The sequence below is a fragment of the Lepidochelys olivacea genome (assembly GCF_965140295.1).
Source record: "Lepidochelys olivacea isolate rLepOli2 genome assembly, chromosome: 5".
Classification (NCBI taxonomy): domain Eukaryota; kingdom Metazoa; phylum Chordata; order Testudines; family Cheloniidae; genus Lepidochelys; species Lepidochelys olivacea.
This window is the reverse complement of record NC_140415.1, coordinates 27,552,737-27,565,039: the sequence shown is the minus strand read 5'-3', so window position 1 is coordinate 27,565,039 and position 12,303 is coordinate 27,552,737. Positions and strand designations below refer to the sequence as shown.

The window sequence follows — 12,303 nt, the reverse complement described above, 5'->3', positions numbered from 1 at the left end:
TTTTCTAAATAGTCCTGAACCACTTCTTTCTCCACAGAGGGCTGGTCACCTCCTCCCCATATTGTGCTGCCCAATGCAGTGGTCTGGGAGCTGATCTTGTTCATGAAGACAGAGGTGAAAAAAGCATTGAGTACATTAGCTTTTTCCACATCCTCTGTCACTAGGTTGCCTCCCCCATTCGGTAAGGGTCCCACACTTTCCCTGACCTTCTTTGTGTTGCTAACATACCTGTAGAAACCTTGTCAAGGTTCCTTCCTCACTCTGAACTCTAGGGTACAGATGTGGGGATCTGCATGAAAACCTCCTAAGCTTACTTTTACCAGCTTAGGTTAAAACTTCCCCAAGGTACAACATTATTTTACCCTTGGATTTCCACTGCCACCACCAAACTTTATCTGGGTTTACTGGGAAACGTAGTTTGGACACGTCTTTCCCTCCAAAATCCTCCCAACCCTTGCACCCCACTTCCTGGGGAAGATTTGGTAAAAATCCTCGCCAATTTGCATAGGTGACCACAGACCCAAACCCTTGGATCTTAGAACAATGAAAAAGCATTCAGTTTTCTTACAAGAAGACTTTTAATAGAAGTAAAAGAATCACCTCTGTAAAATCAGGATGGTAGATACCTTACAGGGTAATTAGATTCAAAACATAGAGAATCCCTCTAGGCAAAACCTTAAGTTACAAAAAAGACACACAGACAGGAATATTCATTCTATTCAGCACAGCTATTTTCTCAGCCATTTAAAGAAATCATAATCTAACACATACCAAGCTAGATGACTTACTAAGTTCTAAGACTCCATTCCTGTTCTGTCCTTGGCAAAAGCATCATACAGACAGACACAGATCCTTTGTTCTTCTCCTTCCTCCCAGCTTTTGAAAGTATCTTGTCTCCTCATTGGTCATTTTGGTCAGGTGCCACCAAGGTTACCTTTAGCTTCTTAACCCTTTACAGGTAAGAGGATTTTTCCTCTGGCCAGGAGGGATTTTAAAGGGGTTTACCCTTCCCTTTATATTTATGACAACCCTTCTTGTTACTCTGAACATTCCCTTGCTAGCTGCAACTCCAAGTTTGATTTGGCCTTCCTGATTTCACTCCTGCATGCCTGAGCAATATTTTTATACTCCTCCCTGGTCATTTGTCCAAGCTTCCACTTCTTGTAAGCTTCTTTTCTGTGTTTAAGATCAGCAAGGTTTTCAATGTTAAGTCAAGCTGGTCACCTGCCATATTTACTATTCTTTCTACACATCGGGATGGTTTGTTCCTGCAACCTCAATCAGGATTCTTTAAAATACCGCCAGCTCTCCTGGACTCCTTTCCCCTTCATGTTATTCTCCCAGGGGATCCTGTCCATCAGTTCCCTGAGGGCGTCAAAGTCTGCTTTTCTGAAGTCCAGGGTCCGTATTCTGCTGCTCTCCTTTCTTCCTTGTGTCAAGGATCCTGAACCTGACCATCTCATGGTCACTGCCTCCCAGGTAAGTGGCAACCCTAATAATAAGGATTTTTTCAGATGATTTTTGAGCTCAGCTAACTCAAAACCAGCTTTGTTTTCAAATTTTATATTTGTGTAAGCAGGGTCTGAATGAGTTCTCCCCTGACAGCTAGCTGGGATGGGGAGAGACTTCAGGAGCGAATTGTATTTACATGAATACACCCACTCTGCCTAGATATCCAGCAGATAGAGCAATGTTGCTCAAAGTGATCAACTTTGGCTGGTGTTGGGTTACAAATCCCTTTAGTACTGAATGCAAGGGTAATGAAATGCTGTTATCAATGTTGTTGTCTTTCTTGTATGAATAAAGAGGAGCAGAACTGTGCTTTAACTTTCCCGATTGAGCGGGTCGTCCTAAGCTGAAAGAACCTAGTTAAACCAGGGGCTCAAATGCCAGACCCCTGTGAAAGTAAGAGGGGTGGGGACAGGAGTCCCAGCCAGGAGGAACAGACTCTCCCTAAAGGTCCCTGGTCTGGCTTAACCTGTTCCTCCTCACTGTTCAAAGATAGAGCCAAATAGGCTTCATTAGGAGCCTTTTGCTATTCTAAGTGCTCAAAAGAGCTGACAATCACTTGCGGTGGGACAGCTTTTCTGCCCAGCCTAAGACCTGAAAATCACAAAGAGCTGGGTGAAACCTCAAGAGACTGACCTACAGAGGTCACAGCAGAGAGGCAGGTGGCAGAAGGTGACTGGCAAGCGGAACAGAGTGAGAAGCTGGCAGGGCGGTCGCCAGAGAGGAACCGCGGCTGTCAGCGTGGCCAGCCAGAGCAAGTGCTCAGATGGTGAAGCAAGCAAGGTGCCTTCTTCCTGGGTGGGAGGTGAACTCACACAGATGCACCTCTGAACCCTGGGTCCTCACTGACCAAGGACAACCACTACGAGTGGGGTGTGGTGAGGGAGCAGAGAGGGGCACAGAAAAGGAACTTTTGGTTGTAGAACCCAAGAACATGAGGCAGAAGGCCCTGCCCCACGCACTCTGGGGCAGGTGTCCTGCTGACAGTTTTATGATTATGAATCCTGCTTGTGGCATTTTCCCTAATTAATGTTGGGTGACTTCCCTCCTTTCATTAAAAGTTTATTTTCTACACTCAGATGCTGTGCTTATGAGAAGGGAAGTATTGCCTTTCAGAGGCGCCCAGGGGTGGTGTGTAATTTCCCCAGGTTACTAGGTGGGGCTCAAGCCAGTTCTGTGCTGTGTTTTTGTAAAGGAACCCCTAGATATTGAACCTAGTACTGGCTGCTGCCGGCACCACCTGGCAGAAGGGTTACACTTGGACTAATGCCATTGACACGTCAGAAGAAACGAAGTGCCTTCGGTATTTGAAAACAGCATGCTGAACATTTACAGTGTGTTCATTTCCACTAATTGTAGAAAGACATCAAACTGCGATGTTCTAAATGTTCACAGATGTGAATTTGATTGCATGATCACTCTCACAGGTGCCAGTAATTTTAAATGACTCTGAAAACCAAGAGAGGCATGAGAGCTAATTTGGACCTGGAATTTTTTCAGACGTGAGACTCTGTCTGGGTTTGATATGCCAGTCTCCAGACCCGCTAAGAGCTTGGACATTGTTAGTCAGACTGAGCGCGGCTCAGCCTTTTTTTCATGAGAATAACCCTTCTCCGCTTGTCATCGTCACCTGAACAGCGATTTATGAGCTATATTACCTGTAAAGCAAACTCAAATAATGATAAACCAGACATGTAATTGCATCATGAACCAAAAGAGATTATCTATCTTTTTGGCATAGGGTTTTGTAAGGCGCTTATCACCACAATATCTGAGAGTCACAGGAAGTTGAGAAAAGAACAGGAGGACTTGTGGCACCTTAGAGACTAACAAATTTATTTGCGCATCAGCTTTCATGGGCTACAGCCCACTTTATCGGATGCATGTAGTGGCATTGTTTCATGTTCTCTGTGTATATAAAATCTCCCCACTGAATTTTCCACCGCATGCATCCGATGAAGTGAGCTGTAGCTCACGAAAGCTTATGCTCAAATAAATTGGTTAATCTCTAAGGTGCCACAAGTATTCCTTTTCTTTTTGAGGATACAAACTAACACGGCTGCTACTCTGAAACCTGTCAGAAAGTTGAGAGTACCTGGGTGCTTGAACGAGCAAGTCTGTTCTGTTTTTAATATGGTTGATTTTATCCAGGTTTGAAAGCTAGACAGGGTGGCTTCTGGTAACATTTGTATGAGCGATCTCCTAGGAAGAAAGGAGTGTTTGCTATGCCTGTATCTTTTGAATATCACACTACACAGACAATAGAAAAAAAAGTTTCTCCTTTGATCTGATAAGTTGCTATACTGCTTTTGGGTATAGAGCTCCTGGATCAGTATCTTACTGGAACAGATTCCGCACAAGGAAGGTTTCAGAGTAACAGCCGTGTTAGTCTGTATTCGCAAAAAGAAAAGGAGTACTTGTGGCACCTTAGAGACTAACCAATTTATCTGAGCATAAGCTTTTGTGAGCTACAGCTCACTTCATCGGATGCATACTGTGAAGTGAGCTGTAGCTCACGAAAGCTTCTGCTCAAATAAATCGGTTAGTCTCTAAGGTGCCACAAGTACTCCTTTTCTTTTCACAAGGAAGGATAATCCTTCATTCAGGACCTAGGACCTGCAAACTTTTATTCACGAGTGATCCTTACTCATGGATGTATTGCATTGAACTCAATGGCACTCTCACATGCGTCACGACGGGGACACTCACTGTATGTATTCTACACAATACATATCAGGCTTGGTGATTTTATGGATTACTACAGAGTGCATCATTAACTGTTTTTGTTCTAGTTATAGTCGACACGGCATTTTTATTCTAAGCCCTTATTTTCAGTGGCTTATTCCTTTCTGAAGCAATTACTTTTGGGAATGAAGTTTCCCATGCATTTCATCCCAGAGGTAAATGTTTTTTGTAAAGTTCAAAGAAATAATATTCAGCTTTTTTCATTAGTTTGGACAGTCAAACAAACACAGGTGTTTTTTTTTTAAATGAGCAACTAACTAAATATGTTTTTCCCTTTTATATTGTGTAATATAATATATTATATTCCTTACAAAAAATTAAAGGAAAAAATGATACTCGGTGGGCCCAATGCTGGACACTTATTCAGATGAGTATTTTCTTTGACTTCAGTGGGCTTGCTTACTGGAATCAGGACTACTCACGTGAATAAGTTTCCCAGATGGATTTTTTTTCCAAACAAATCAGGGAATTTGGAATTAAAGTCACACAAACATAACTCTGCCCCTCTTATGTCCACACTTTTCATTAGATGATCACACAACACTGGTTGATGTTTACATACTTTTTGGCAAATGCTTCAGCTCAGCATAATTACATTGACTCATGTATTCTTTAATGCTTAAACTAACTTTTTCTATAACATTAGCTGAATATATATACACACACACACACCAAATGAAGGGCCCATTCCTGCAAAGACTTACTCATCTAAGTAACTTTAGTTACATGAGTAACCCTTTTGATTTTAAATGGAGCTCATATGAGTAAATTTATGGGTGGTCTTTTCACATTAGTATTTCAATTACTCAGTGATAGAAATAATGTGAAAAGGCCAAATCAGTCTTGCTTTGGGGTCCAATCCTGCAAACAGCTACACAAGCAATTTTACTCACTTGAATAGTCCTATTAAAAATCAAAGAGGCTGCTCATATGTATAAGGTTCCTTACAGGTGTAACTGTTTGTAAGATTGAGTCCTAAAGCAAGATTGATCCAGGAAATAATTCTTCTGAGCTCCCCTAGCATTTTATCTCAGGGCTTGTGTACACTTGAAATGCTACAGTGGCACTGCTGTAAGTGCAGAGCATTTCTCAGGGAAGCCTTGGAGGACAAGGAGACCTTCAAGCATTATTATTGTCTGTATTATGGTACTGCCTACAAGCCTTAACTGAGATCGGGGTCGCCTTGTGCTAGGCACTGCAGAAGCATATACTAAGAAACAAGCTGTCCTATGAACAGTTTATAATCTAATGAGGCAAGACAGAAAAAGGGTGGAGTAAGAAAGTATCGCTATCCTCATTTTTCAGATGGGAAACCGAGGCACAGAGAAATTAAGTGATTTCCTTCAGGTCACAGAGGAAGTCTGTGGCAGCATCAGGAAGTTAACAAATATTTCCCAAGACCCATGCTAATGCCTTAATTCCAAGACTATTCTTCCTCTTCAGAGCACTGTTGGGAACCAGACTATTCTGTTCACATTAAGCTAACTTAAAATTCCAGGGAGCTGAAGGGAGTCCCCACACCAATTCTTTTCTGAAAATGCCTTCAAAAATCCTGTATGTCTTGGACAGACTCCCAAATCCTGACAGTCTAGGGGAAAGTCCTCTGAAAAAACGTGTATGTGGAACCTTTGTAGAGCATTTGGGTGGGTGAGGGGGAGATCAACTGGCAGCTTCCCTTCCCCCCCTTTTTTTTAAAAGAGGAATGTTGTGATTGCTGGATGGGTGGGGTAGGGTTATTCACTTCCATGGGCAGTGGGTAGGCTCTGCCTTCCCTAGCTGAAGCTGCTGCTGTGGAACGCTGGGCTGGGGCTGCTTGGGCCTGGCCGGCCCAGGGCTCCTCTAGCGGCAAGGGGGCGGGATGTACAGGTAGCTCAGGGTTCCTGCCAGCCTGGGGCTTCTCAGGCTATAATGTTGTCCAGTAGAGTCCAAAATATTTAAAAAAAATATAACAGAAAGCAATTTCCTTTCCAAAGAAAACAAAACTATCTACACAGATAGAGACAAATTTTCAAAATGGTTCAGATCCTATTTAGACATCTAAAAAGCCAGATTTTCAAAAGTGCTTACCACCTAGAAGCTTCTGTTGTGGTCATATTTGCTAAAGAACTCAGCTAGTCCACACTCAGGTCTTTGTAAAATCTGGCCACTTATTTTAGTGCCTACCTGGGAGCTAGCTTCTGAAAATCTGGCCCTGATGGTGGAAAAATTTGGAAATCTGTTCCATAGGAGCTATGGAGCTGTGTCTCTTGTCATTCATAGCGGTGAAGCCAATGGAATACACCAATGAAAAATTAGTGTTCATCAGGAGATTCAAGTCCAATATTTGTATTTATTTGTAATCAAAATTGAAAATTGATCCCAAAGCATCAGAAATGAATACAAATCTTATCTTCTGTGTTCCGCCCTACTCAATAGCCTTATAAAGTACAGGCTTTTGACTTCTATTTTATATTGTGGTATACAAAAAGGTAACAACACAGTATATTGTTATTCATATTAATGCCACAAACATCAACCTAAGGGGTCTGTTCTTCCCTCCATGCAACTAGATTGCCATTAAGATCCATTATATTATTTTTACTACTATACCATGGAATAAGGCATGATTAAGCTCTTTTAGCAACCAGTCCACTGAAAGTGGGAATAAAAGTAGAACACAGAGCAAAAACGTATGAACATGAATAAAGCAAAAGCAAGAAAACAGTTTGAATGTTAAACACTAGTGACAGCTTTAGGGAGATGTATGAGGTGTTGCTGCAGCCGCGTTGGTCTTTAGAGAGACATTTGAAACAACATAAAATTGCAAGACTTTTGGGAACTCCAGGCTATTCAGTTTATTGTCACACGCTGGCTCTCGCTTCATTTTAACCTATTTTAAAATGTGCCTGATGTTCCATTTCCTCTTGCATAATAAATATATAATGTTACTGTAAACACACGTGCAAAGAAGTTTTGCACTCATCAGGATGTTTTGAATTTGACCACAAGGGTTTTCATTCCTGAAGTTTCATTTAGTAAGCTGTAGTTGTAGCATTGTTATTGTTTCTTTTACTTTTAACTTCACAAACAGATTTCTCTCTGTCACTTTCTGGGGATTACAAAATTGATCTTTGTCAATGAGACTCGGAATGAAAACTTTGAAAAACTGAGGAGAGTTTGACTACCTTTCTTCTTTTGACCCTCAAGACCTCTCAGTCAGATCTCATCATTGAAGATGAACTGGTTTTATCACTTCTCTCACAGTGTGACCTTTTTGGTTGTATCTCAGATACAATTCTTGTACAAGTCCCATTTTCTATTGGCATTAAAAGGGCAAAGAAAAAAACCCTTTTTACTATTTTATCTCTTCCTCACCCACTACTTTTTGATGTAAGAGTAAATGATAGTTGTCTTTCATTCTTAATTTTCCAACATATGATAAACAGCAGGACTGAAGCAGAGCTGCATGTTACCTAGAACTATACCTGTTCTCAGTGGATTGAAAATGGCATTTCACAGCATGGACTCAGTCTAAGGCTTCTTGGAAACGTACAGTTCCAGTAGTCTTTGGCAGCATGTAGGTAGGATTTAAATCACATACTTCTGCAGACGAACTCCCCAAGGGATTTCCTTCTCTAACTCTTGTGGCAATGTGGGTTTTCAAATGCCTGCACAGGTTTTGTAAAATTGTTGCCACAAACAAGTGGCATCTGTTTGTATAATGGAGAAGCAAGAAAACAAATCATTTTGGACATGAAACAGGATCACTTTAAGGTAGAAAAAATGAAATTGTATTAACATAATATAAGCAACCAGTAAAAGTGTTGTGTACACAAAATTAGTGTATTATTGCAGAGGAATTATAAGTTTTTCTTTTTCCATGATTAAAGCTACTTTAGTTGAACGCCTATCAATACATTTCCGTTAGGTCAGTTGTTCTCTTGTGTGTTAACCTAAGATTGAGGGACACAAAGAGACTACCACTAAGTGATACCTTCACAAATACAGCCACATTTGCATATGTAAACTTTAGCAGTGGCAATGTTACTGCACATTTAATTTTTTGAATGCAACCACTGTCCATCTAATTTACTCCAATGCTTAGTGGCAGCTATTGTGCTAACCAAGGATCACGGGACTAGATCCCTAAGAGGTAAGGTCAGACCAGTAAAATTAGCCATCTGTCAAATAAAGACCTTAAGCTCAGGTTGTATTTACGTATTATGTTTCCAACTATACTGGCATTTCTCACAACAGCGAGTGACAAAGATGTGATTAATTTTAAATTAACTGTGAAAACTAAAAAAGAAAACTGTGGAATATATATAAAAACTAAGGATCCAATCCTACAAATATTGTATACTACCAAGGAAAATATATGGAGTCTGTCAAATTTTCAATTAATCTGATTCACTAGATCTACAATCCCAATCCAAACAAAGTCAATGAGAAAACTTACACTGACTTTAGAGGGACCAGGATATGGCTCAATGTTTTGGAACTCCTTGTCTCAGCCAGCAGTATTTCCTATAATCACTGCTGTCTTATAAATTATGCAAATACAATTAGCAAATTGGCAAACCTAGTGACTTTATCATTTCTTGTGCCTCATATGTATTTTACATTTCTATTGAGTGCAACAGGGAGCCGAAAACAATGTGATTTGCATGGAGCATAAATATTTGGTCAGTATCTAGACCTCTAACTTTTAAATACCAAGGACCATATACTGCCCTTGATCCACATGCAAAAATCCCATTGACGTCAGTGGGAGCTCAACTGCAGATCAAAGGTAGTGTATGTAGGGGACGAAGGGAGTCTTTGCTCTGACTTAACGTGCTCCATGTCATGATCCAATGAACTGTACAAAAATATGCTTTACAAAAACGTTGCAATTACATACTGATGCAATGACTGTCTGCCTCCTTCTGTCCATTTTCTTTCACTTATGTGCCAGTCCTCTGGCACTGCATAATCCACTGCCCTGGGAGTAATTCTGCTATCAGAAATACTCTGGCCAATCCTACAGTCACTATGCAGGTAAGCCTCCCACTGACTGGGAGCCTCACCTGAGTGTTACCTGTGTTCACTGCAATGCCACAAATTATGGGCCAGATCCTCCTCTGAATGGAGGCCAGTAGAATTTTGTCAGTAATTTCAGTGGCAGCAGGTCTTGGTTCTTGAACTGGAACCTCAGTGAATCAGCCAGGAGAAGCAGGCTGTATTAGAAGGAAAAAGAGAGAATGGGGCAGATTCTGATCATATAACTCCACTGATTTCAGTGGAGTTTCCTCTAATGTGCATTCATGTATATGAGATCAGAATAGGGTGACCAGATAGCAAGTGTGGAAAAATTGGGACAAGGGGTGGGGGGTAATAAGCATCTAAATAAGACAAAACCCCACTTATTAAGACTGTCCCTATAAAATCGGAACCTCTGGTCACCCTAGATCAGAATGAGGCCCTTTGTCTTCTTTGCACACACAAATCCCTAGCCAATCAGCAAAGATCAGAAAATAACACATTGGGGAAAGTACATATTGGTAAAATATATGTTGGAAGAATTTGGACAGTGTATTGGGGGGCTAAATAGGAAATATTGCAGTTAGTATTTCAGTCACAACTACAATTTACAAAAGAGGACACATTTAAAATTTAAAAATAAGAAGGGCTATCATGTTTAAATTTATGCAAAGAAGTATCTGATAATTCTAGTAGCCTATCTGGATAATGCATAGAGAGCTGAAGACTTTTCCCACAATAAGAGACAATATAATACTATATTTGCATGCACTTGTGCTATGTTCAGAATGAATGAAATGAAACAATGTGTATCCCAAGAATACTGTTTGTTAAGCTGATATCCCTCCACTTCAATACAAGGAGCAGTCAGACAATAATCGAAAGCAGAGTGTGAAGCAGGTCCATCTTTACTGAGACACAAGTTAATTTTCAAATGGACGCATCATGAAACAATAACGTTAAGCAGCCATATGAGAAGGACAAACTCCTACTGACTTCAATGGGAACACGACTGGGACTGTTATTTTGTTTTCATGCTAACAGATTTTTCCATCTGTTAGTGTCTCCCTCCTTATAGAAACATTATTTCTGAAGGCACTTTGAGAGTCAGATTGTAAACTCTGAAATAAAGTGGTATCGTTTCCACTGTACAAACAGATCATTAATCCCAAAACAGACATCTACTGTTCCAAATAAATATTTTTAAAACAATTTTAAATCCTTACAATAGACTTATGAAGAAAAGATGCAGTCAGTTAAGAGCATTTTTATATTTATTACTGCTTTCCTTGCCCTCACTTTTTCCTTTAATACTTAACATCTCAGATATGAAAGAAAAAAAATTTAGAAAAAAAATTGTTGTACTTATGTTGCCTTTTTATAGAGGCACTGCTCTTTAGAAAGAGTTATTGAGACCAGATAGAAACTTCAAGTTAAATACTTCTTAATTAGCTTTTTTAAAAAAGGTAAAAAATGCTGTTAAAAGATGCAAAAAGAAAAGGAGTACTTGTGGCACCTTAGAGACTAACAAATTTATTTGAGCATAAGCTTTCGTGGGCTACAGCTCACTTCATCGGGATCACACACAGTTAAAGAAATCCAAGGGTTTTTTTGAAAGCCAGACAGATCAAACAGGAAGAGATGCTGCAAATGACCAAAACATATGCGCCAAAAATCTAAGAACATCAAGAGTAACTAAACAGAGGAGGAAAAAACACCCTTCTGATTTTTAACAACAGGAAATGGAGAGCCTTTTGACAATATGGATCAAATAATAGACGTTTAAAGACAAGGAGGGGCTCTAGTCCCCCTTTGGAGGGTTTTCTCCCCCGGTGCCCAGTAATTGAGATCATATGGAAACTGTCTCAACTCACACAGTTCTTTGTATCTAAAAAGAAATGAAATACAAACAGTGCATTCTAAAACTCTCAGATTTCCCATCAGGGGAGATGTGTGATATGGATTTAACCCTGTCTGTGCCGGGGGAATGCACAGATTTGCGTTCCCACTTACCTACCCACCCACTCTCCAGACACAGGCATGTCTGGAGAGTGGGCTTCCCCCCGGGATAGTCTCCGAGCTGAAACCTTCCTACTCGCCCCTGATAAGGGGGAGTTTCTTACCTTGCCTCCTGGGGATGTTTCTCCTGGAAGCTGCTGTGTGCCCAATGCAAGAGGCCAGCAAGAGCAGAGCGAAGCAGCGGCAGCAGCGGGCTGGGCTCTGTAAATCCATCGGAGCCAGCCTTCAGCCCACCGCAAAACAGAGAAGTTTGGGGAAGTTGGGCGTGCGGGGGGCAGCTGACCGCGAGGCGGCCGGGGAGGGTGCGAACTGCTCCGCAGCCGCTCGGCTGAGGCCCGGGGGAGGGGGGAGCAGCCGCCGTCCGGAGTCGGCAGCAACCAGACAGCGAGTGGGGCTGGCGGCGAGCAGCGGGGCTTGTCACACGCGCAGGAGGGAGGAGGCTGGGACCGGCCCTTTGATGGGATTACAGCCCCCTGGAGCGCAGGCGGGCAGGGAAGGGACTAACGCGGTGGGCAGGACACCTCCCCTGAGCGCGCAGCCCACCCCGCGCAAGGGACCGGGGGAGACACAGACACCCCCGCTGCGGTCGCGCAGTCCTCCCCCTCCTCCCCCCCCCGCGCAAGGGACCGGGGGGGATACAGACACCCCCGCTGCGGTCGCGCAGCCCTCCCCCTCCTCCTCCTCCTCCCCCGCCGCGAAAGGGACCGGGGGGGGGACACAGATACCCCCGCTGCAGCTCGCGCAGCCCTCCCCCCCTCCTCCTCCCCGCGCAAGGGACCGGGGGGGGACACAGACACCCCCGCTGCAGCTCACGCAGCCCTCCCCCTCCTCCTCCTCCTCCCCCGCCCCGAAAGGGACCGGGGGGGGACACAGATACCCCCGCTGCAGCTCGCGCAGCCCTCCCCCCCCTTCCACGCGCAAGGGACCGGGGGGGACACAGACACCCCCGCTGCAGCTCACGCAGCCCTCCCCCTCCTCCTCCTCCTCCCCCCCCCGCGCAAGGGACCGGGGGGACACAGACACCCCCGC

At 42.8% G+C, this 12,303-nt stretch overlaps 1 protein-coding gene across 2 annotated transcripts in view; it reads right to left on the bottom strand.

The window, feature by feature from the left end:
- The window catches only part of EGFLAM (EGF like, fibronectin type III and laminin G domains), a 128,107-nt gene extending 116,409 nt beyond the window's left edge, over window positions 1–11,698 (bottom strand). Inside the window, exon 1 of one of the 2 annotated variants that reach the window (XM_084628576.1) lies at window positions 11,379–11,698. In XM_084628576.1, coding sequence (XP_084484702.1) covers window positions 11,379–11,487 — 109 coding nt within the window. In that variant the 5' untranslated portion in view covers window positions 11,488–11,698. Of the gene's footprint in view, window positions 1–7,718; window positions 7,736–11,378 lie in introns of those variants that run through there. The other variant, XM_084628577.1, reaches the window with a different exon arrangement.
- Window positions 11,699–12,303: the final 605 nt, after the last annotated feature.